Source organism: Suncus etruscus, chromosome 8, assembly GCF_024139225.1.
Source record: "Suncus etruscus isolate mSunEtr1 chromosome 8, mSunEtr1.pri.cur, whole genome shotgun sequence".
NCBI classification, from domain to species: domain Eukaryota; kingdom Metazoa; phylum Chordata; class Mammalia; order Eulipotyphla; family Soricidae; genus Suncus; species Suncus etruscus.
Genome location: NC_064855.1, coordinates 52246642 through 52273345, shown reverse-complemented (window position 1 = coordinate 52273345; position 26704 = coordinate 52246642). Strand labels below are relative to the sequence as shown.

The window sequence follows — 26704 nt, the reverse complement described above, 5'->3', positions numbered from 1 at the left end:
CCATGCTGTTTTGATAACTATTGCTTTGTAGTACAGTTTAAAGTTGAGGAAAGTAATGCCTCCCATTTTCCTTTTCCCTAGGAGTGCTTTAGCTATTCGAGGGTGTTTATTGTTCCAGATGAACTTCATAAGTGTTTGATCCACTTCTTTGAAGAATGTCATGGGTATTTTAAGGGGATCGCATTAAATCTGTATAATGCTTTGGGGAGTATTGCCATTTTAATGATGTTAATCCTGCCAATCCATGAACAGGGTATGTGTTTCCATTTCCATGTGTCCTCTCTTAGTTTTTGGAGCAGGGCTTTATATAGGTCCTTCACGTCTTTGGTCAAGTTGACTCCAAGATATTTGAGTTTGTGTGGCACTATTGTGAATGGATTGCCTTCTTGACTTCCTTTTTTTCCTTAATATTATTGGTGTATAAAAAGGCTATTGATTTCTGTCTGTTAATTTTGTAGCCTGCCACCTTGCTATATGAGTCTATTGTTTCTAAAAAGCTTTTTGTTAGAGCCTTTAGGGTTTTCTAAGTAGAGTATGATGTCATCTGCAAACAATGAGAGCTTGACTTCTTCCTTTCCTATCTGAATTCCCTTGATATCTTTTTCTTTCCTGATCGCTATAGCAAGAACTTCAAGTACTATGTTGAAGAGGAGTGGTGAGAGCAGACAGCCTTGTCTTGTACCAGAATTTAGAGGAAAGGCTTTTAGTTTTTCTCCATTGAGGATAATATTTGCCACTGGCTTGTGGTAGATGGCTTCAACTAGATTGAGAAAGGTTTCTTCCATTCCCATCTTGCTGAGAGTTTTGATCAAGAATGGGTGTTGGACCTTATCAAATGATTTATCTGTGTCTATTGATATGATCATGTGATTTTTATTTTTCTTCTTGTTGATATTGTGTATGATGTTGATAGGTTTACGGATGTTAAACCATCCTTTCAATCCTGGGATGAAACCAACTTGGTCATAGTGCATGATCTTCTTGATGATGCATTGGATCCTATTTGCCAGGATTTTGTTGAAGATCTTTGCATCAGCATTTATTAGGAATATTGGTCTGTAATTTTTTTTTTGGCAGCTTCTCTCTGGTTTTGGTATCAAGGTGATGTTGGCTTTATAAAAGCTGTTTGGGAGTGTTCCAATTTTTTCAATTTCATGGAAGAGCCTGGCTAGGATTGGTAGGTCTTCTTGAAAGATTTGAAAAAATTCATTAGGAAATCCATCTGGGCCTGGACTTTTCTTTTTGGGCAAATGTTTGATTACAGTTTCAATTTTCTCAGTAGTGATGGGGGTTTTAGAAATGCTACATCCTCCTTACTTAACTGTGGAAGATTATAAGTGTCTAAGAATTTTTCTATTTCTTCTAGGTTCTCATGTTTAGTAGCATAAAGTTTCTTAAAGTAGTCTCTGATTACCCTTTTGATCTCTGCAATATCTGTCGTGATCTCCCCCTTTACATTTCTAATATGGGTTATCAGATTTATCTCTCTCTCTCTGTGAGTTTTGCCAATAGTCTATCAATCTTGTTTATTTTTTCAAAGAACCAACTTCTGCTTTCGTTGATCTTTCGGATTGTTTTTTGATTTTTCACTTCATTGAGTTCTGCTTTCAGCTTTGTTATTTCCTTCTGTCTCCCTATTTTTGGTTCCTTTTGGTGGTCATTTTCTAATTTTTTGAGCTGCGTCATTGTTATTCAGGTATGTCCCTTCTTCCTTCCTGATGTGTGCTTGTAGAGCTATAAATTTTTTTCTCAGGACCGCTTTTGCTGTGTCCCATAGATTCTGGCAGTTTGTGTCTTCATTATCATTTGTTTCCAGGAAAGTTTTGATTTCCTTTTTTATTTCATCTCGGACCCACTGCTTGTTCAGTAGCAGGGTGTTTAATTTCCAATTACTGAAGTTTTTCTTCTGTGTGGCTTTGCAGTTCACATCTAATTTCAGAGCCTTGTGGTCAGCAAAGGTAGCCTGCAAGATTTCTATCCTCTTGATTTTATGGAGGTATGTTTTATGTGTCAGCATGTAGTCTATCCTGGAGAATGACCCATGTACATTGGAGAAGAATGTGTATCCAGGTTTTTGGGAATGGAGTGTCCTATATATATCTACTAGTCCTCTTTCTTCCATTACTCTTTTCAGGGCTAGTATGTTTTTGTTGGGTTTCAGTCTGGTTGACCTATCAAGTGTTGATAGGGCCGTGTTGAAGTCTCCCACAATTATTGTGTTATTATTGATGTCTTCTTTCAGATTTGTCAGTAATTGTATTAGATAATGTACTGGTCTCTCATTGGGTGCATATGTTTAATAATCTGATTTCTTCCTGTTGCACATATCTCTTGATTAGTACATAGTGTCCATCTTTGTCCCTTACCACTTTTCTGAGTATAAAGTTGGTGTCATCAGAAATTAATATGACCACCCCAGCTTTTTTGAGGATGTTGTTTGCTTGGGTGATTTTCCTCCAGCCTTTGATTTTGAGTCTATGTTTGTTCTGACTATTCAGATGTGTTTCTCATAGGCAGCAGAAGGTTGGATTCATCTTTTTGACCCATTTTGCCACTCTGTGTCTTTTAATTGGTGAATTTAGTCCATTGACATTGAGGGAGATGATTGTCATAGGATTTAGTGTCATCTTTGTATGTAAGTTTGCTGTGTTTGTTGGTCTCTCTTGTCTTAGAGTACACCTGTCAGTTTTTCCTTTAAGGCTGGTTTATCATCTGTGAAGTATCTGAGCTGTTGTTTATCCATGAAGCTATGTATTCTTCCTTCAAACCTGAACATGAGTCGGGCTGGTTGCAGTATTCTCAGTGAGGCATTCATTTCATTTAGTCTTGTCACAATATCCCACCACTGTCTTCTGGCCTTGAGAGTTCCTTGTGACACGTCTGCTGTAAGTCTTAGGGATGCTCCTTTGAATGTAATTTTCCTTTTTGATCTTGCTGCTTTCAGTATTCTATCTCTAACTGTGGGATTTGTCACTGTATGGAGGATGTGTCTTGGGGTGTTTTTCTTTGGGTCTCTTTTAGCTGGTACTCTTCGGGATGCAAGATTTGATTGCATGTAGTCTTTAACTCTGGGAGTATTTCTTTGATGATGTCTTTGACAGTTCATTCTTCCTGGAGATCTTACCTGTGTCTCTGGGACTCCAATGATTCTTATGTTGTTCCTGTTGAGTTTATTAAAGACTTCTATTTTCATCTGTTCGCATTCCTTGAGTACTTTTTCCGTTGCCTGTTCGTTTGTCTTAAGGTTCTTTTCAATTTCTTCTGTTGTGTTGAGTTTTTCTACATCACATCTTCCAGTACTCTGATTCTCTCCTCAGCTGCTGATACCCTGCTGGTGAGGCCATCCATTGAGGTTCTCAGTTGAGCTACTGTGTTTTTCAGATCTGTTATTTCAGTTTGGAGTTTTCTGATTTCTGTTTTTATGTTCTGTTCAGATCGATCTATACTTTCTTTGAGTTCTTCAAACATCTTCCATATTGCTATTTTAAGTTCCTTATCCAAGAGGTTAATCAGGTGGCTGGAATTTATTAGGTCATCCGAGCTTTCATCTTCATTCTCTGTGCATGGCGTTTGCCTGCGAGGTTTCTCCATTGTCGCGCTTGTAGTGTGGTTTTTCCTGTGTGTTGTGGTGGGGTTCATTGGTTAGAAAGAGTGCGCAGCCCCACGCTATTCTGCTGCCTCTAGTTGACAGTTTTTTGGGGGTGCATTCCCTAGGCTTCTGAGGAGACCTTCAGGGATTCAGAAACACCGGCAGACAGGCACAGGAGAAGTTTCCCTTGAAGTCCTCAGAGTGAACCTATACTAAATTCTTACTTTAAGACAGGGGCAAACATTGGTGAGTTTTGAGTTTTACAAGGACAAATAAATAAAAATATGTAGAATAGGAAACAAGTACACTAAAAATGTTTTATGAAAACAAATAAAATAGAAAAATTTAGCCAAATTAGGATGCTATACTGCATTTGATGTCTTTGTTAGTTTTCCATTCTGTTGATGTTTATGTTAACATAAGAAAGAAACATGGAAGCAAAATTCACATACTCAGGATACATTTCAGATGTATTCAAAACCACGTGATTCATTCTTTCATGGGCCAGTCTTATGATCTTAAACAATTTACTTATTTTCTCTGAATCTCTTTTAAAGGGAGTTTATGATGATAGATAACATATAACTATTTTAACCTCCTTTACATTAAGACTTGCTTTGATTTCCATCTAAACTTCATTAAATGAGGAAAGTACATGCATGAAAGAATGGTACATGTAAGGCGTGTGTGTGTGTGTGTGTGTGTGTGTGTGTGTGTGTGTGTGTGTGTGTGTGTGTGTGTAGAAGGTAGTGAGTCTGTGGTAAAAGATTGTTCAAAGAAAACCGAGATCAATCGCCTTCAGTTTACATGAGTAACCACTAGATGGCCTGCTGTATCTATTACAGCAAGGTACACCATCCTGATATCTGTAGAGGCCTGTTTCCCTGCAGTGACCTAGCAACCTTAATAAAATAATTAAAATAAAATAATAAAAAATATAAGTAGTCAGCAACCCTTTAAGAAAAATAATGTTTTGTTTGTTTTTGAGCACACCTGGTGGCACTTAGCTAAGGTTACTCCTGTCTTTGCCCTCAGAAATCTCTCCTGGCAGGCTCATGGGACAATATGAAATGCTAGGGATCAAACCTGGGTTGATCCCAGGTCAGCCTTGTGCAAGGCAAAAGTCCTAATCAAGGAAAATAAATATTTATGAACCAAAAATGTTACTTTTTATTATATTCCAGAAATAATGATCTAGTTTTCTTGAAATCTCTGTTTTATATTATAAAACTTTACCTTTGAAACTTCCCAGCTATCTGGGAAATGGTAGTTTCTTAAAAAAAGTTATTTGTTGTTAAAGTTAAAGTTGTTTGTGCTGCTCATCCAAACCAGGGACTTATTTTCATGAATAACTCATTTCACTAAATTGACCAGCCCTTACACAACTTTCCTAATTTTTCTTAAGTGATCAAGATAGATTGTGCATTGTGCCCCTGTTCTTAATTTCCAGTTCAAGCCAATGCCAAATTCATCAAACCCTAGATATTCTTTTAGTTTAATCTCATTACCCTTAATCCCCCCAAATAAATTCTGCTGGTGGTTGGACAGCTGTTAGTCAAAGTAGGAACAACAGATTCAATGTGTCTAAAGATCCCACATAGAAATGAAATTGAGGGCCTGAGTGATAGGTTGTGATAGTGGTTGTCATTTGCCTTGCATAAAGCTGACTGGGGTTAGATCCCCAGCATTCCACATAGTCCCCCAAGACTACCAGGAGTAATTTCTGAATGAAGAGCCAGGAGGAATCCCTGAGCACCACCAGGTATGACCCCCACCATCCAAAAACAGAATGCCAGTTAAGTATGTTTAAATAAATTCACTGAGCTATGAGCGTGAGCCTCCAGAGTGTTGGGGGATGAACTGGGAATGACACAAAAGAGGGTATTGGAAGGGAGAGAATAGTACAGGAATTTATCACTGCTCTTCACTAACATGACTCAAAATGAAGATATAGTCTATCAGATGGCCAAATTGGTATCCCAAAATTCCTCTCTATACAAAGGTCCAGAATTAACTAGATATATTTAACAAGAGAAAAAACATACCTCCCTTGAAACTAAGTGACTATGGTATAATGGTTTTAATTATTTTAATGATTAAATCATTTTAATTTCAATTTAATTTAATTATTTTAATCATATGCAGCAAAACCATAATAAGAAAACTTGACCTAACCAAGCTAAATTGACCAAAAGTTCATTGTGACATGACTGCTTCATGTCCTCCTTGGAGTCCTTTCTTTCAAAATGTCACTGCTAAGAGTTCTGTGCCTTGATCAGTTCACACCGCCCTCCAGTGTGAGGATTGGTCATGCCTTGTCAGAAGCCTGGAGGAGGAGAGAGTAAGCACAGTGGCTCTCATAAAAACTAGAAATGTCCAGTAGTATTGTAAACTAGAATACCTCAATTTAAATCATGAGTAAGCAGAGATATGTGTAAAAGAGATAGTACAACAGGTAGGACACTTGCCTTACATGTGGCTCACTAGGTTCTATCCTTAACATCCTTTACAGTCCCCGAGTTCACTAGGAGTGATTTCTGATTGCAGAACCAGGTAGAACCCCTGAGTACTTCATGGCATGGTCCAAAACACACAAACAAAGTAAAACAATATATAGAAAATCTGCTTACAGAAAAACCTTTAGGGCTGTGAAAAGGACAAAGAGCATGGATGAGAGATAAGAGTTTGACATAAGGAAAAACTCTCTAACAAATGCATCTGTTTGATAATTTCATGACCTTTGGAGATAGCTTGTAGTCATTGAAAATGGCCGAATTAGAAAAAGATCACTTTTAAATAGGTATACGGGAAAGTCATTGTACTCCCTGAATTTAGATAAAATTTGAAGAAAGTTAGAAGGAAAAACAAACAACCTTCACTCAAAAGTTTACTTTTAAAAAATTTAAATATTGAATAGGCAAGCTTTGACATGTATATGCTCCAAATAGAAAGGATCTCTGCACTTCAGGCCCAAAAGATTACTTTGTTTAATAATAACCCATTTCTGTACTCAGAATTCTCCAGGGCTCTTCTCCATCAGAGAGAACTCAGGAAGTGAAGCATGTATCCTTGGTTGTTCCGTGTCTACTCCACTTTCATTAAAGTCTCCATATAAGTTATTTAATATTAAAATAAGATAGACTTATTATTTTAGCAAATAGCAACATTATATAATAATAGTGGCAGTAATATACACATATATGGTAAACTTAATGAGGCTACCAATAATATATTATGGGACAAGAGTAATTTGATCAAATCTTTTTGACAGTTAATCTGTATTTCACATCTTAACTCAAGCTTTAAAAAGTGTGTATACCCTGACATCAAACTATTTCACATCTAGGAATGTAAAAGAGCAACCAAATATAAATAGATGAATATTTTTATATCTTACAACATTTACCTTAGTCATTAGAACTAATTTTTATTAGGGAATTGATTAGGTAAATAATGGGTACAGAGACTGAAAAAACATACTGGTTAAAATCATGGACCGTGTTATATCCAAGCATATGTTCTAACTCTGCTGCCTAATAGCTGTGTAACTATGAGAACTTACATATCTGACCCTCCATTTCCCCATCCACAAAATTTTGATAAGAACATTTAAAAGAATTGTTAAAAAGCAGATGTGACAATAAGTTTGAAGACCTCAACATGCTGCTGGGAATATAAAATAAATATAATAAATATAATATATATAATATATAATAAATAGAAAATAGAAAATAAAATATAAAACAAATAAATAGCAGTAGTAGTTGTTATTGGGTTATTGTTATAGTGCATCCATTCAAAGGAATAGCCAGCAATTATTGAACCTTATGGATTAGTTGCATGTTTATTCACTTTGTAAAACACTTGGGGAATATTATTGGTGGAAAAACAAAAGCAGAGATGAGAAAGAAAATTTTGAAAGTCCCTACTTCCAGCCAACAATTATTAGGTGTCAGATTATAGGTGAATATAATCCCTTTCCCTTAATAATTACCTGTCTTTCCGCATTTTTCTATGGTGACATATTGGATATTAATTGATAAAAATAATCCAGTTTTTAAAAATTGCAATGACATAGAGTTCACATCATTTAGCAAAATCCTAGTATGGCATTTGCTAACAAAAACTGCAGTGCACATATTTTCTGTATCACACTGCTGCTGCAACTGTTGCATGACTATCCAGGACTATCTCATGTTCAACTAGTCATGAATAATCTATGAACACTTCCCTGTTTTCCCAAGTCCTCCTAGAGTGATAGTTTGCAAAACTCTTTTTTCCCCACTATTTCTTCCAATATTGTTAACCTTCTGCTTTCTACAAATGTTTATTGTATCTCTTTTACAATGTGTAATGTATCTCTTCATCTTATTGTTTATTTTATAAAGATTTAACACATAGGTTTAAAATGCAGTTTTTAGAGACTTTTTCAAGTTTGATAATATATAGGGTTTTTTGCACAATATGTGGTAATTTTTAAAGTGAATTTTACACAATAATTCCCTGTATAAATGTTGTACTTTGCTTATTAAAGGCTTAAATTTAGTCTATTCTCCTTAGAAAGCACAAAAAGATCACATATGATAGCTGAATAAAAATTAATGTCTCTTTAAAGGGTTATAATATTTGTTGAAATGTACATTGATTTTTATTCATGAACTATCAATTTCATGCCACCTTATCCAAGTTTATTTGGTGAAATAATTTTTAGCACCTACTGAACTCCTCTATGAAAATATGTCAGAAGTTACTCATGACTAATTAGTCAACATTTCAGCAAGGTTGTCTTGAATTCACAGCAACATGGAAAATTAAGTTTGTTCCAGCTCTATCTATTTGTTATATTAGCCAACTCTTACTTTCCTATGAGAATCTCAAAAACCATCTAATTGGGATATCAAATTGTCTATGAATTTTTACATTATTTTATGGCCACTAGCTAGCACTTATGATTGTATATTAACTCTTAATTTTTCAAATCCGTTTTCAAAATGATCTCAGCTTCTAATCTGACAGAAATCAATCATATGCCTTAAGGACTGTTGTTCAGCAAGTTAATGCTACTGCAAAATCCCAAATAAACAAAGAAACAGAAACAAACTCTTCTTTTAAAAAAAGAAAACTCCTGCAGAAAATACCAGTGTGCCAAAGCCTACATACTTGACCTTTCACTATAGCTATTCTTGGTAGGATATGCCTTCAGCTTTTAATTGGAACCTTTTTCATAATTGTTGCCATTTAACACATTTAGCCTGTCAAATCATGGGATGTCTTTATAGCCATATAATAAACCCTGGAGAACAACTTCTTTGACTGTAGCCATCTGCAATGATCATAAGAGTAGCTTACAAAATACTGACAGTCTTTATGGTAATAGGATACATATGGCAGCCCACAATTATGTGTAGCTGCATTCAATTAGTGTTGTACAATTACACAGTTTTATTGCTTAGTTAAAACAGTGAAAGCACTACATACTTGGTAATTTGCACTAATCCCCATCTCTTTAATAGTCCCTTGGTGTTTAAAATGGGGGAAACATCTATAGTATTTAAAAAGCCTAGGATGAGCATTAAATTATATCTCATGTTGTGACTACTCTTCGGCAATTAATATACTCCCACCTCACGTGTGTGATGTTTCATGGAGGCTTTAAAATACAGCTATAACACAAAGTTCTCCTTATGCCAAAGCCCCGTTTGCTGAATCAGGCTGTCAAGCCTGTACTTGCAGCCTGATAATGTCCTTTCTGTCCGATGGTCAAGTCAGACTGTGAAGCCACAGGATTACAATCAAGTCAGAATGACAAGTAAGCCAAGTATTTGTCTCTTGCCATGGGAACTTGGTAGAAGCTTTTCAGATGACTAAATTCTAATTAAAATCTTTGTTTGAAATGAATTTTTTTGAGACAGGCATTCTACTTTTCTCACTCATTAACATTGTCATGGTAGATGTTAGTGTTCTAACTACACTCACCCCTCCTTGAGGTGAGCTTCATATTGTGAGCCGGTCCTTCTGGCCCTCAACTCTGGGCATTATTAAAATAATGTCTTTTATTTTTCTTAAAACCCATAGATAAGTGAGATTATTCTGTGTGTGTGTCTCTCTCTCCCTCTGATTTATTTCACTCAGCATAATAGTTTTCATGTCCATCCATATATAGGAAAATTTCATGACTTCATTTCTCCTGACGGCTATGCAATATTTCGTTGTGTATATGTACCACAGTTTCTTTTTTTTAAATGTTAGACTCTCCCTTTATTAAAATATTTTTATTTAAAGCAAACTTACAAAGTTATTTATAATTAATTTTTAGACATACAATGTTTTAACACCAATCCAACCATTAGTGATAACCCCCTCCACCAATTTTCCCAGAATCCATCCCATCCCAACTTGCCCCTGCTCCAGCCTGCCATCATAACAGGTACATTTTTAAGTTTGGTTACTAAAGTTTGAGTCTCATGATTTCATTGTGTTGACTGTGTATCACAGTTTCTTTAGCCATTTGGTGGTGGGAATGTTGCTCTGATGAAGGGGGGGGGTGTTCTTTTTATGACTAACACCCAACTACAATTATGTTGATAATCACAGTGTTTAAAATTAAAAAATTATTAAAAAATAAAAATAAATCAAATGAATCTGTGGTTTCTCTTCAGGAGAATGCTTTCAGAAGATGGTTTTGTAAAGGTGTATCTATGTGCATATACATGTGTGTCTGTGTTTGAAATAGATATATTGAGCAATCTATGATTTTCCAGAAGTTTTAGTGACATTTTTTATGTCCTCACTCATGTCCCTCTGTTATTGCTGGGTAAGAGATAAGAGTGAGCGTAATTCAGGTTGCAGTTGATGGAGAACCCTAGGTTGTAAGTTAAATCCACAGAAAGGCTCTCCTATTTGGATATTTTTTCCTTTCCTTAAAGTGCAGATAGAGGGGAAAAAATACACAAAAAGCGTCTTGAAATTAAAACATATTGAAATATTGAAATTGAAATATTTCCAGTTATGTGAATTAGGTCTTTGTCTCTCAATTTGTATTTTCTCTATAAGCATCATTTTAATCTATTTGTTTATAAAAATTCTACTATAATATTTTCAAAACCAAATAAGAGACATTATTAAATATTATTTAGAGATAAAAAGAACAACTTAAAGGATAGATTCTATGTATTTTATTTAAATGTGTTGGTTTATTTTAGAAGTATTACTTTGAGGCAATTCTTATTTTAAGTAGCTTTCTAATGCTTAGTTACATTGCTCATCCATATTAAACATAATGGTCACATTGTTATATGTTAGATGGAATTTCTATGAAAAGAGAGATGCCTAAAAGATCTTTGCAACCTGTGTCTGTCATATTATACGGTCATATTCAGAACTAAAATGTAACTTATTATCAGACCTGCCAACATCTTTTTTCCAGCTTTGGAAAAAAGTTAGGTGATTATGACTAGTATGTCATACTATGTCATAGTATGCTTAGGGAAAATAAAACCACAAAGACTCCTGCATAATTAAAGTTATTTAAACTGAAGCCTGCACAACCTCACGAAACAGTCACCACAAATGTTTGGTCTGAAAAGAACATCAAAAAGAAAGATTCTTTTACTCTTTAGGAATAGTTTGATAATAAAACAAAATTAAGGAAGTAGTCAATTTTGTTCTGTGTGGGAAAGAAGCTAGGTGCTCTACTCCATGTTTCCATCTCAGATTTCTTTTTCATGAAAAACATTTGCTTGCCATTTGGAAGATAAGAAAGGTTGACATGCTAAGTTTGCAGTTTAAGGATTTCTTTTGCCTGAGAATTTTTTGATGGGGCATGATCCTGAGGTCTGCATTTCTGATGCCTCAGAGTCTTTAACTCAGACTTGTTCATGCTTCCGGAAAGCAGGGAGGACTGTGTCAACTGCAGATTACAACTTGGCAAAACCACAGCTGTGAGAGCCATATGGCTAACTTTTCCCTGACACCCCAAAAACACTTGATCCCACAGCCTTTGGATGCTGCCAGAGAATGGTTTAAACTTGATCATGGCCAAAGCTTTTGGGAGAGCTGTTCATGTTCTAAATGCAGTGAATCTGTGCAAGAATATTTTCTGCCTAGAAAAGACACAGACTGCCCAAAGAGAAGGATCTGACTGCCTGCCGCTGCCAAAACATTTCGATCCAAATGATCATTGCTGATATAGCAGTTTGACCAGCCAAACATCTGCACTTTATGCTGCAGTGAAATGAGAAGTTAATCTCTGTGTTTTCCATAGGCAGGCAGATGTCATGTGTGAACGGTAGTGGCACTCCTGATGTGTGGAGATGTGCCTTGCTGTGTAAGAGGTTCAAATTGCTATAGCAAGTACAGATGATCCTCGAGTGATAACAGAAGAACATGCAGGCTCAATGAATTATTTTTGATGTACATGGAAAGCTTTGACTGCTTTGGCTGGAAATAACAAGCCTTGTATTATAGTTACTTTTTCCTTATCTTACTGATTCCAATGGAGGGGATAAAAATAAATAATAAAAATTCAGAATGCTGTTTGATCTTTCCTTGAAGAATAAACTTGTTTGGGATACTTTTTAAAGCACTTAGCTCAATCAGGGTCTAGAATTAAAGGAGTATAAATAGTTGACTATGATCACAGGCATCTCTCTTGATTTGCTGGATGAAAGACTAGAAATTTTTACTGCCTTAATAAGGCAAAGTGGACAGAACACTGATTCTCCACCTGATAAATCTTTCCAAAATGCCAAAATAAAATGTTAATATTTTTTTAATTTATTAAAAAGCATAAATAGATCTTGTTAGAAATAAGAAGCCCTTAAAATAGAGTATTTTAGTAAGCCCTTTATTTTTGTTCAGTTACTTCAGAACTCCATTTTAAATGTTCCTTAAATATAATATAAATGGGTCATTATTTTCATATATTGCAGGTACTTCCCCATGTATTCTAAATGCTGTTCTGTTGTGTGGTTCAATTTTAGTTACAGAACACATGCAATGCAGTTCAGGGAACCAGAAGAATATCTTAAGTTTTTACCAGTTTTATGCAGTTACACACACACACACACACACACACACACACACACACAAACACACACACACCAACACTGTATTCTTCAAACTTTTTCTCATACATTTTTTCTCTTTAATAGACATTTCATGTAAACCATCAGCCCATCTCACTTCATTTCAATGAAGTAGAATCATTTTAATGAATGTAACCCCTTATTACCATTTTAACTATCAGGGTCCTTCATGGTTGAACATCCAACCATATATTTAATGAATTTATGTTTGTTGGCTATTCATTCTGTGGTAAAGAAAGATAATCTTAATATATATATATATATGAACAATTATTCAATTGTAACTTTATGATATATTTATTACACAAAAAACACTATGTTCTTTCTTTAGGAAAGAACTTTTGGACTCTGGGTTATAAGGTGACTTTCTTTTTTCACTTTTACTTTAGGTATATGAACACCAAGATGGCAGCAAGTCTCTAAAGCTTGGTGACTTTGGACTGGCCACTATTGTAGATGGTCCTCTATATACAGTGTGTGGCACACCCACATACGTGGCTCCAGAAATCATTGCAGAGACTGGGTAAATGCTTCTTGTGTATTTATTGAGGTGCTATGCTTACACAAGAATTAGCCTGCTTTAAGAAGAGGAGAAATCACACTGTTCTTCCCCCATCTAGTCCAAATTAGCTGTCAGATTTATTTCACTCTTCTTTTTTCTTTCTTTTCTTTTTTTTTCAACTTTAAAGTGGAAGCCATTTTCTCTGTTTTACCAATCAAGTTACCAATTACTGCAATCTTGTTTAAGGCTTCCATTTGGTCTTTGTTAAAGGTAGAGCAGCAGTTATTAGCTCCAGAGCAAAAATTGTTCAAACTAACAGAGAAACATATAGCAACAGTAATTAACTTGCTTTTGGAGATAAAAGAAACTGACTTTGCTTTGTGGTGATTACAGTCTCCTGAGTTTATTTCTTTCAGCTGTCCTTGTTCTCCAATTCCAGTCCCATTTTGGTGCTATTGGTGAGGTGATTGTTGATTATTTGTGGAGAACAAATATCTTTAAGCAGCAGAGGGCCACTAGGAAATTGCAGAATTCTGTATGCAACAGTATCAGATGAATGAAAATCTCTATCCTAGAATGAAAGAGTGGGGCAGGGGGAATCAGTGTAGTCTTATTCTTAGTAAGGACTACTATATGCAGTGCCCTAAACTTTCCTTTACATATTCTTACTTCCCAAGTAAATGGTCTGATTCCAATTTTATATAGCAGTAAATTCAGACTCTGCTAGTGAAAAGATCATGTAAGCTCATGACTAGAGACTAACCAAGTGAACATTTGAACTCAAATCTCTGTGAATCAGAGACTTTCTTAAAGAGCCATGTTTCTTCCCAAGGTTCATAACAAGAGTTCCGAAGCAATAACTTAAAACTGATGGATTGAAGAAAGTGGGCAGCAAGAGGACACAGTCCTACTTTTCTTTCCATTGGCAAGCCCTTGGCTAATGATATACCTCATATCCCCACATTAGGGACAGTAGGAAATAAGTTATTTATATATATATTTTATATATTTTATATATAATTATATTTTTATATAATTTTTATATTTTTATATTTTTATATATTTATATATTTTATATAATTATATATATATTTATATAATTATATTTATATATATATAAAACAAGGAACTAGGGATATGCCTACAGTGAGATGTGAGGGAATACAAATTCATTATTCACCAAATTTGAGTGAATTTTGCATCCATATCTCCAGCCATGCCTGAGAACTCTTAAGAGAGTGCAAAGTGTGGGCCCGGAGAGATAGCACAACGGCGTTTGCCTTGCAAGCAGCCGATCCAGGACCAAAGGTGGTTGGTTCGAATCCCAGTGTTCCATATGGTCCCCCGTGCCTGCCAAGAGCTATTTCTGAGCAGACAGCCAGGAGTAACCCCTGAGCACCGCCAGGTGTGGCCCAAAAACCAAAAACCAAAAAAAAAAAAAAAAAAAAGAGAGAGAGAGAGTGCAAAGTCATGAGTGCTGTGAGTCCTCTGGAATCCTGCCAGAGGGAGTGTGTATGGGGAAAGAGGACTTGGTTGGGCTCTTGGTTTGAGCCCAGTTTTACCACTGACTGTGTCATCTCAATCAAAGTTATTATCCTTTGGTTGTATAGTAAAGGATGGAATTAGACTCTTAGTGGTGAACTTAATATAGTTTATATAGAATTGATTTATAATGATGCACATTTGAAATAAAAAGTTGTGATGCAAAGTATTATTTTAATTATAGTTCCCTGAGCTTTGATTTTTATTTTCTTAAAATAGGCAATATTTCTTTTACTATTGACTTACAGAAATCAAAATAAGAGAATATGTCATATTTTATAGATTGAAAAATTCCTATTTGTGATTATTATTTTTAAACTTACAGAGCATGATAATTCAAAGATCCATTCTTATTTTAAGATTGCTATAACTAAAACAAAAAAAGATTGCTATAACTCCCTTTTGTTGAAACCCTTTTATTCCTGTTATCTTGACAGAAGCATGTGCTGTATGACTTTGGCTTTCATTTTGGTGGCTTAGCCCTTTTTCAGATTATTCTTTTCTTTGATTCCCTAAATTCCCTAACTGTAGCTAGCCTGTAGTTTCAGGCTTTTTAAAAAAATTTTTGTTGGTTTGATTTTGTTTTATGTTTGGAGTCATGTGGGGTTTTTTTTTGTTTTGTTTTATTGTGTTTTTTTGTTTTGCCTTGCTTCATAATTTGTCCTGGTCTGCTTTTGCTAACTCTCACATCACTTACTTTTCCAGATACGGCCTCAAGGTGGACATCTGGGCAGCTGGTGTAATCACTTACATCCTACTGTGTGGTTTCCCTCCATTCCGTGGGTATGGGCAGCAATCTTTTATTCACACCAACAAAGCATTTCTCAATTCTCTGAATGATTCATTTGGTCTCCTTACACAAAGGAGCCTGCAGCGAGAAAATAATACAAGAATTTTACTCCTAGTGTCTGTTATTTTTCTATGTTTTTGCATGCTAATTTAGATTAATCTCATATAATTTAAAATTCATTCATTCTTGATTTACCAAAACAGTTCCTTATTGATATTTTGAATGTCTTAAAACACATTTTATAAATGTATGGGGAAAGAAAGGGTTTCAGTGCATAAGAATGTAGAGTAATATTCTAAGCTGATGTTTTGGTGCTATTTTTCCCTTATTTTCATTCATCTAAATAGAAGTAGTGATGACCAAGAGGTGCTTTTTGATCAAATTTTGATGGGACAAGTGGACTTTCCTTCTCCATACTGGGATAATGTTTCTGATTCTGCAAAGGTAGGAAACCATTATCTCCTTTATAGTCCATATGTTTTAATAGAAATATTAATTACATATCATTGTATATAGAGATTAGTGATACCATAAATGTGATTCTTGTACATATTTTGTTGTGATCATAGATTTTCTAAGACTATCACCAATTCCCAGTGATCGAAACTTATATTGTATCTATTTTCCTGAGATTATTTTTTCTGCTACCACATGGGTTCCTATGCTTTAGCCCCCTTCTGTACCCTGTCTATTCAAACATCAGTCCTTTGTATATCTACTTGAGTCATTGACCTCTACAATATCTTTAAAATAAGTAAACTTGATTTTCTTTAATGTCACCTTCTCAGAGAAATTTTTCTAAATTACCATGTTTCTACTTAAAGCCTATCATAACTCTACCTCCCTCATTCTTATCATCCTCATCTTTTCAAGTTTTTTTTATAAACTTTATGTCTCTGACAATCTGCTATGCCTTAAATTACCTATATAATTCACCTAAATACAGAGATAAGTAGATATAATACTGCATCCTATTTATGTAGCTCCCATTAGAAAGTAAATATCACAACAAAGATTTTTGTTTATTTTACTATATATTATCAGTGCCTAAATAGCAGCCAGTAAATACATAACTAGTGTACAGTACATACTAAATTCATGAATAAATTGACAGTAAATTGAATGACTAGTTAATCAAATTGAGTAAAATTGAGATGACTTGAAATTATTAAGAAAAATGTCATGATGAAGCTATGATTTAACTTGCACCTTGAAAGCTGGTCAGATTTTAGTAGCAAAAAAAGAATTAAGCAGACAATTTTAACCTGGAATACCTACCAATAAGATTCTAAAAATCTTATATCAAGAAATTAGTTCACCTGGTAATGGTAAAAAGAAAAATCAGGTTGATCTATTAATGCATCTCCATGTGTTGAGTTTTATTGTTGAAAAAAATGGATAGCAAGTACTAATACTTTGAGCATTCAATGTTTATTTCTTTCTTTGTTATGTTCTGAATATGTGCTCAATTTAAAAGCTATGCTTTTCAGGTTTTTTGCATTTTCTTCAAAAACAAACAAATTAAACAACAACAACAACAAAATCACTTTTTGCAGAAAATGACTACTATTCGGCCCAAGTCTCTTTTTCCTTATTTGTACAGATATTTGTTGATGGGCCCAGAAAAACATGAAGAATTTTGAGACATATTGGAGGAAAGACACCAAAAAATGAAAAGAAATGGGATAACACAAGAGGAAGGCTTTTGATGGAGGTGTTTTCACCTGTGAGCTGCAACTCTCAATGCCATCATCCCTAACGGAAGGATTTTAAGTTGGTGGCAAATAATCTCTTGGGCCCCATACCATCTGGCAAAGAGCATCTCACACTTTTCTTGCTTTACTAACTATTGGCCAAAGTTATAAAATAAAGGCAACATTTCTACATCCATGGAAGTCAATCTTGCCATAAAGACGTGATACTCAGAGTCTGTAATTTTAAGAAACTGGGTGACACTTACCTAATTTTGTTACAGGGAAACATCTAATCCAAAGTGGACAAACGTTTGACAAACTCATTGTTTGAGCCCAAAGTGTATTTCCTTGGTACCAATCAATTAGATTTTATGTGGAAATTGCATTAACTTCAGAAACATTAAATCTTTACTTTTTAGTAGGTCTTTTAATATTGATTGATCTGAAAATAACTGAAGTTTGTTTTTATTTCCTTAATATTTTTTGGCTACTGTAGGTTATTTTTTGCTATATCAACTAACTTTTGGCAAATCTAGATTTATTTTCCTCATTCTCATCTTTTTTAACTTAAATATGCTATCTTGCAGGTAAGAGGAAAATGTCATTTTTCTTTCAGCTGCCAAGGTGAAAATGTACATTTATCTCTGATTTGTATATAAGGTAATAAAGAAATCTGTCTTTGAAGAGCATAATCTTAGGCAAACAAAAGAATATTGATTCTTAAACTTGTAAAGAAATTTACTAAAAATATTTTCATTAAATTGATTTTTGTCAACTACCAGCTATATTTAGGTAGCCACAGCTAAGTCAAATTTATATCTTAAAATTATTGAATTAATATATTAAGATTTATTGTTTTCATAATACTTTTCCAAACTAAAACAGAACTTAGAGATTTGAATGGACCAAAATTGAATCTTTTCTTTCACAGGAGCTCATCACCATGATGCTTTTGGTCAATGTTGATCAGCGATTTTCAGCTATGCAAGTCCTTGAACATCCCTGGGTTAATGTGAGTGATTTCCTTCCTTAAGTCACTTTCCAAATTGCATGTTTCATAATGATGTTGCCACATTCTGTTTGGGTATTATTTGCCTTTGTCCTTCCCTCTCAAGTGTACCAGATTGTTTCAGGACCTCATACTTTCCCAATGGGGCCTCCAGTTTGACAGTGCTAATGTGCTAATGAACCCTAAGACAGAGCAGTTAAGTATTTAACTGCACCGCCCTCAACCAGAGAAATGCACTCAGTTACTAGCTCTCATGTAACCCCACAGCCCATTTTCTGTGATCTACGTTAGGTAAAAATAATCCTTAATAAGGCAGGGAAAAATTTATGATTCTGCTATTACTTTCTCATCATTTCTACTAGAAATACAGATGACCCCAGGCTCTCTGTGTAAGCTATGGTGTGTCCTAATGTAGTATACACACACACACACACACACACACACACACACACACACACACACACGTATGTTTTAGTTTTGGTGTCTCACATGGAAATACTCAGAATTTACTTATAGTTCTGCACTCAGGGATCACTTTTTGTTTTTGTTTTTGTTTTTGGGCCACACCTGGTGGCACTCAGGGGTTACTCCTGGCTGTCTGCTCAGAAACAGCTCCTGGCAGACACAGGGGACCATATGGGACACCGGGATTTGAACCAACCACCTTAGGTCCTGGATCGGCTGCTTGCAAGGTAAACACCGCTGTGCTATATCTCCGGGCCCTCGGGGATCACTTTTGACAGGACTCATGGGACAATAGAGAGTTCCAGCGTTAGAACCAAGGTCAGACACATGCAAGGCAAGCTAATGTAGCACTTCAAAAAGTTCCACTTGCTTATGAGCCACTTGAGAATCTCATCCCCATAAGATACAGATTTACACAAGGAGTAAAATGGGAACAACTTGACCTAAGAGCAGGTTATCCTACCTTACCAGCCATCGATAAGACAAAATCAGAAGACTTGTCACCCGTTGGTAGATCCAAAAACCAAGATCACGATTTACAGATGACTGGCTGCTAGAACCATGACTAGACTGTATATATCTTGGGACCAATAAAAAAGCCCTAGTCTAGGGTTTGAACTACGACCTGCACAACAACCATGATCCCCAGTTCCAAAGGTCTGGCAGAGTCAACTGTAACGGAATGGGGCTTCTGGAAACACAAGGAAAGGCGTTATCCTAGGTGCCATCCCAGGTTTAGTGCCAAGACCAAGACCACCAACCACAGAAGATGGATTAAAATGACACTGAGGGAACAGAACTTATAGAACCACAAAGACTGACTTCATCATAAGTCCCTCCCCTGGAACTGTGAAAATATTGAGATCTCTAGATACAGAGGTCTGACTGTATCACCCAGGACGGAGCAGAAGTCTTCCAAACACCACAAAAGCACCACCGGGAGAGTAAAGGATCATGAACAGAGTCTATAGTTGATCCCATGACAATATACTCCAAGGGCGGAGAAATCCCTTATCTCTTAGGCCATGTGAATCCCTTTTCGAATGACCCCAATATTTACTGTGCCTGGGCAGGAGGGAAAAAAAATAGCAAAAAGCACAAAACATTGTTTATTTTTCATATATTATTTTTTATCTTCATGTACTATTATTATTATTTTTATTTGCCTATCTATTTTTGGTTGATTTCTTTGTTTTGGTGTGGTTATTGAAGTTGTTGCCCCCACTTATACTTATCTTTTTTTCTTCTCTTTTCTTTTTCTTTTTTTTTTTTTTTTTGTGTGTGTGTGTGTGTGGTTTTTGGGTAACACCCGGCAGTGCTCAGGGGTTATTCCTGGCTCCAGGCTCGGAGATTGCTCCTGGCAGGCACGAGGGACCATATGGGGCGCCGGGATTCGAACCGATGACCTTCTGCATGAAAGGCAAACGCCTTACCTCCATGCTATCTCTCCGGCCCCTTCTTTTCTTTCTTTATGTGCTCTGCCATGTTTCTTATCTCAAGACCATGGCGTTTTTTGTTTGTTTGTTTGTTTGTTTGTTTTGTTTTGTTTTTTGGTGCTTAGCGTTATTGTTGGAGTCCTTAATGGATATTTGACACTTCTTTTTGTAGTGGTGGAGTGTTTCACTTTCTTTTTCTCCTTTGTCTCTCAAACTGATGACGAGAGCCTCTAGAAGAATTCCGCTTATTTTCGGAATTAGACTTTTACCCCAGTTTATTACTTTTCTCCTCTTCAAACAAAACCACATAACTTGAACTACCTAGTCCTGCCTCCCAATTAGAGGGGGAAATAAGGGAAGCATCAGGACCAAACAGGTGCAAGACTACGAAGTAATAGGCTAGGTACAGAGGGGACCACATATACTAGCAGCCCTAGGGGTGAGGCAAGAGGATATGGGAGGTAGGACAAAATCGGAGGAGTAGGGAGGACAAACCGGTGATGGGAATCCCCCCTGATTTTATGTAAATATGTACCTAAAATATTATTGTCAACAATATGTAAGCCACTATGATCAAAATAAAAATTATGTTAATAAAAAAAGATACAGATTTACATTTCTAAGGCTTGAAAAAAAAGCTCTCAGATGCTCCTGCTGGTACTGCTACTATTTGAATTCATGTCCAATGATCTTTCAGTGTGAAAAATTCTTTAGAACAGTTACTATTCTTTAATCCAATATCTCTCTATAGTGGTTAGTATCTATTTTAAATAATAATAGCAGTGACTATTTATAAGCTGCTTAGTTAAAGGGTCTTCCCAAGACTATTTTGTCAATGCACACATAACTTATTATGCATCACCTTATGACCTAGATTCCACTATGCAGAAGTTAATGGTTTCTACTGCCAGAAGACAAAGCAGATACAGATTTGGATATAAAAATAGACAGGTGGGGCCAAAGCGGTGGCAAAAGTGGTAGGGCATTGCCTTGTGTGCAGTAGCCTAGGACAGACCATGGTTCAGTCCCCCAGCATCCCATATGGTCCCCCAAGCCAGGAGCGATTTCTTTTTTGCCAGGAGCGATTTCTGAGTGCATAGCTAGGAGTAACACCTGAGTGTCACTGGCTGTGGCCCAAAAATAAACAAACAAAAATCGACAGAAATGTAGACATGGGAAAGTATAATGGTGAATCATTGATCCAAATTTTGCCCACCTCTCTACCTCTGTGTGAACTAGCTCCAAATTAACTAACAGTAATGCTCCACGTCTCTAGTTAGCTTCATGATCAGTCAAGTGTGTGTTTTTCCCAAAATGATTTAATTGTTGAAGAGGAGGCATGGATTGAAGCACCAGGTTTAGACAAGCTACATGTGAAACGACAAGAATGTGGAATCTTGTTCATATTTTGCTGCCTGATGGCCTTGGGCCTTGTTCCAGCACTTCACATATTTGAATCTGAAGTCTCCCACTCCATCCACCCCTGCAAAGTGACAGAAGATGATATGTAATGTAAGCTTGTATCATTCTGTAGCTAAGGTTTGTTTTCAGTACTTTCCTTTAAACAGAGTTAGCTAACTAATGTGGAAAGATGTTAGGCTTTTTTTTTTCTTTTTCTTTTTTTTTTTTTTTTTTGGTTTTGGGGCCACACCCGGCAGTGCTCAGGGTTACTCCTGGCTATCTGCTCAGGAATAGCTCCTGGCAGGCACGGGGGACCAAATGGGACACCGGGATTCGAACCAACCACCTTTGGTCCTGGATCAGCTGCTTGCAAGGCAAATGCCGTTGTGCTATCTCTCCGGGCCCAGATGTTAGGTTCTTTAGACCCTAGCTAGCCAGGCAAGACAGTCAAAGTCCAGGAGCTGTTGCTTCTGGTCTTGACACTCTTTTTATCTACCCAGGGTTTTTAACGGGGATAATCTACTCTTATCATGTGGACAAGGTTAGGCAATGTCTCATAAAAAGATAATAAGTTTATGAGATAGGCAGGATTGGTAGCATGGTCCCCATCTAGAACTGAGACTAAGACTATGATTGGTGGCTTGCCCAAAATTACTATCTTTGTACTTGTGCCAAATTGGTGCAAATTGCACCAGAATTTGCAGCCAAAGTGCCTGAGTCCAAGCCCACTTTGCTTTGGAGTTCTATGCACCACATTGTATCTCTCCTGTCTGCTAAACATACTATGCATGCATGTCATACACACACATAGATCTACTGTGGCAGATTGTAGTGTGTACTTGAACTATAAAATAATAGTTTATACAAGTTAGGTGCCTTGCCACAGCAACTTACTGGTCCCTTGGTGCCTTTCTCTTGGAGATAGATAGTGGATGGAAGATGCACAAACTAAGTAGGCTCTTCAGGTGACTGCAATTGGTTCTCTTCATTCTGATTAGAAGCTCTTGCAAACAATTTGTCAAATTGCAAGCTAACCCTAGAAAGAATGACAGTGTAATTTTACTAAATAAACTAGAAAATCCTAATTTAAAAGTGGTATTTGGGTCAAAGAAATAATTAAGGCACTTACATTGCATGAAGCTGTCTCTGGTTCTGCATATAGTCCCCTGAACACCACCAGAAATAATCTTTAATCAGAGCCAGGATTAAGCTCTGAGCACTCTCAGGTATGGCTCTAGAATGTAAATAATGATGTTGATGATGATAGCAGTATAAATATAAGTGACTTTTAAGAGTCAAGGAGAAAAAGATATTCATAGATTTAGATAGCATTTTTTAAGGTACATTTTCATCAGAAGACTCCTGCCTGCTATGCTTTCCTTTTACAAGTGGTGGGAAAAGACAGTTTTTACAGTAGGCAGGATGTCATGGGAGTCTTTCTGGAGAAGGATACATGGCTCTGTCTTGGAGGAGGCTCAGAAGGACGGATGCTGCAGTATTTGCTGTTCCATAACTTTATGAACATGAGAAAATATCTTAATAATGATGGAGGCAATAATATCCCTGTCTTTGATTCCCAATCAAGTGAACCTGTACCAGTAATTTTATTCCAACTCTTATAGCAATGAAACACAATTCAGGAAGATGTCTGAGGCTGTTACCTTTGAAAATCTCTTTTGCTTGTTTGGCCAAGGGCAGCGTTTCAGCAAGTTTCAGCAGTCAACTTTTTGTCTTCTCAACCAACTTGGAACACATTTTAACCTGTGGGTCCCTCTTCACCGAGAATTAAGTTCCTTGTGGAACTTGGACTTTGGATGCCACTTTAATATTTCCTCTCAGATTTTTTTTGGGGGGTCACACCCAGCAGCGCTCAGGGATTACTCCTGGCTCTACTACGCTCAGAAATCGCTCCTGGCAGGCTCAGGGGACCTTATGGTATGCCGGGATTCGAACCATTGTCCTTCTGCATGCAAGACAAATACCCTATCTCCATGCTATCTCTCCAGCCCTCCTCACAGATTTTTGAGCTACATTTCCTAAAAACAAGAAGAGTATATGAGGAATATTTAGGAGATTTAAAAAATTTTAAATATTACATAATTCTGACAGATCTCTACTTCCAAGGGACAAAAACACAGGGCTTTAGGGATCAAGAGATTTCTGAATGAAATCAGTGTAGGCTTTGCATGCAAAGCCCAGGGTTCAGTACCTGGCAGGACATGGACCCCAAAGCAAAAGTTGGAATTGAGTAAACACCAGCAATGCCAATTTGGGCCCTGCCCCAAAGAATCATGACATATTTTTAGCAAAAATCTTAAAATCCGGGGCCGGAGAGATAGCATGGAGGTAAGGTGTTTGCCTTTCATGCAGGAGGTCATCGGTTCAAATCCCAGCGTCCCATAAGGTCCCCCGTGCCTGCCAGGAGCAATTTCTGAGCCTGGAGCCAGGAATAACTCCTGAGCACTGCCGGGTGTGACCCCAAAAAACACACACAAAAAAAAATCTTAAAATCCAACATATAAATTGGGGGCCAGAGTGATAGCACAGTGGTAGGGCATTTCCCTTGCACATGACTGACCCAGGATGGACACAGGTTCGATTCCTGGCATTTCATATGGTCCCCCTCAACACAGGAGTGACTTTTGAGTGCAGAGCCAGGAGTAACCCCAAAGGTTGAAGGTAGGAAGATTTTCTAAAGCATGATCCCAGGAAAAGGGGGTCTTTCTACTGAGTCAACTCACATCATACCTCCTCAACCCTTCCATGGCTTTCCCCAACATACAATAGAGAAATGAACCCCAGGAAGCTTGATCTCCTATGGATAGTTCATTTTCCATTTTTCAAACTAATTTTATTCTTGTCAGTTGCAATGCTCTGCCAACTGGTATGTAGGAATTTTTAAATAAAAGCCCACTAACCTCAAACCATAACCAGCCCATGTCAAATTTCAGAAACTACTCCCAGAAAGTACATACAGGAACGTATGGTAATAATACAAGAACTATTTGTAATAGACTGCCAGGTTTGGCACGTTTTGAAAATTTATTGCACATTTTGGGCTCATAATTTTTCTGAATAATGGTGATAAAGATGTAGATATAAAAATATAGCTTTTAACAACTCTATTTTATTGATGTAAAATGGTACATTAAGTCTTTATCATCAGTACATATACTTCAGATGCAAATTCAGACCCAGCAAAGCAAATTCTTCTTGTCTTTTAATCCAGTTATGCTCAATACTTTCAAAATTGATAAACTGCCAGTACTATGGTTACTGTGTGTGCATGTACACACATGCATGCACACACACTTGCTTTACCTTCTCAAACTGAAATGGTATTTCATTGGGGAAAAATGTCATAAAATGTTTAAGATTTATGAAGTCAAAGCAGCATCTCTGACAACTTATATGAGTTGTTTCACTACTTTCATTGCTTTTCTGCAGATTAATAACTCAAGGGAAGTTCAAGTCTTCTCTAGACTTTAAAGTTGGAGGCCTGTACCTCCAGGATCCAGCATCTAAAAGAGTTACTAGGAGTCCTGACAAGAGATTATGATCAGCTCAAGACCAGGAAATGATAACAAAGTCCATTGTGAAGACAGTTTTAAGACTAAAGCTTAGCTCAAGCACTAGTAGAAAGAAGTTAGGCAAATTTGGGGCTAAGGTAGCAAGAACAGGAAAGTGAGAAGGAACAGACCTGTGCAGCAAGAGCTGAGTTTGCTTCAGATGTTTAGTGTTCCTTTGAACACTCTTCTATTCTTTTCTTTTATTCACAAGTATTGCATCCAAACTTGCCAAATATAAGCCCATGCATGGTCCATGTAGTTTTATAGCATCCAAGTCAACCAAACTTTCTAACACTGCCTGTTCTAAGGCAGAATTTCAGAGCATGAGCCCTATGTCAGCCCAGCCAGTGGACATCCACCCTCTTCCTGACATAGAAGTTTCTAACTACATTCCTGAAGCAATTAGTGTCCCTTCAACTGACCTTCAAATACTTCCCAAGGCTCCACTAGAGCTCATTTAAAATGTTTTTATTTTTTAGATTATTGTGCAATTTTCATCATGGAAACAGAATTTGTTGAGTCCTTTCTTGAAACTTTTTTATATCTGATTAATGCTTATAAATTATTTGAGTGATGTGGACCAAACATAACTTTAGGACTATGTCAGACCTGACACAACCACTTTCTAAATGTGTGGCCTTGAGCAACCCAAATGAGCATTAGTTTTTTGGTCAGTCTCAAAATGCATCTAAAAATGCATGTCAAGGAGGATAATGCAAGGATGAAGGAAACATATATGTCCATTGCTGTCATGCCATATAATAGAACACACATTACCTTTCTCTCTGATCATTCCTCTTAAGACTATTTTTGTCCCCTTTGAATAAAGTTCACCCTTTCTCTTCCTCCTCTGTTATATCTCTGAGAAAGAGCTTTACTTCACCCAGCAAACTGTTCAATTGCCCTTCTCTCCAATACTCACGAGTCATCTCCTCTCTCCTATTTTAGAACTCCTTTTGCACTAGCTTAGATTCTGAGAATATACAGTTCAATATGTGTTGTCCTTTTAGTGACAAGCTTCCTTAGACTCGCTTTCCATTTTTTTAAGATCCTCTTTATATATATATATTTTTTTTTATTTAAACACCTTGATTACATACATCATTGTGTTTGGGTTTCAGTCATGTAAAGAACACCACCCATCACCAGTGCAACATTCCCATCACCAATGTCCCAGATCTCCCTCTTCCCAACCTGACCCCTGCCTGTACTCTAGACAGGCTTTCCATTTCCCTCATACATTCTCATTATTAGGACAGTTCAAAATGTAGTTATTTCTCTAACTAAACTCATCACTCTTTGTGGTGAGCTTCCTGAGGTGAGCTGGAACTTCCAGCTCTTTTCTCTTTTGTGTCTGAAAATTATTATTCTAAGAATGTCTTTCATTTTTCTTAAAACCCATAAATGAGTGAGACCATTCTGTGTTTTTCTCTCTCTCTCTGACTTATTTCACTCAGCATAATAGATTCTGTGTACATCCATGTATAGGAAAATTTCATGACTTCATCTCTCCTGACAGCTGCATAATATTCCATTGCGTACCACATGTACCACAGTTTCTTTAGCCATTCGTCAGTTAAAGGGCATCTTGGTTATTTCCAGAGTCTTGCTATGGTAAACA

General features: G+C 36.5%; 1 protein-coding gene across 1 annotated transcript in view; it reads left to right on the top strand.

Annotated features, from left to right (window-relative positions):
• Nucleotides 1-26704, top strand: part of DCLK1 (doublecortin like kinase 1) — a 404307-nt gene that overhangs the window by 355543 nt on the left and 22060 nt on the right. The window contains 4 exon segments of the mRNA XM_049778893.1: nt 13065-13198; nt 15425-15502; nt 15857-15953; nt 18135-18215. Of these exon segments, the coding sequence (XP_049634850.1) occupies nt 13065-13198; nt 15425-15502; nt 15857-15953; nt 18135-18215 (390 nt within the window).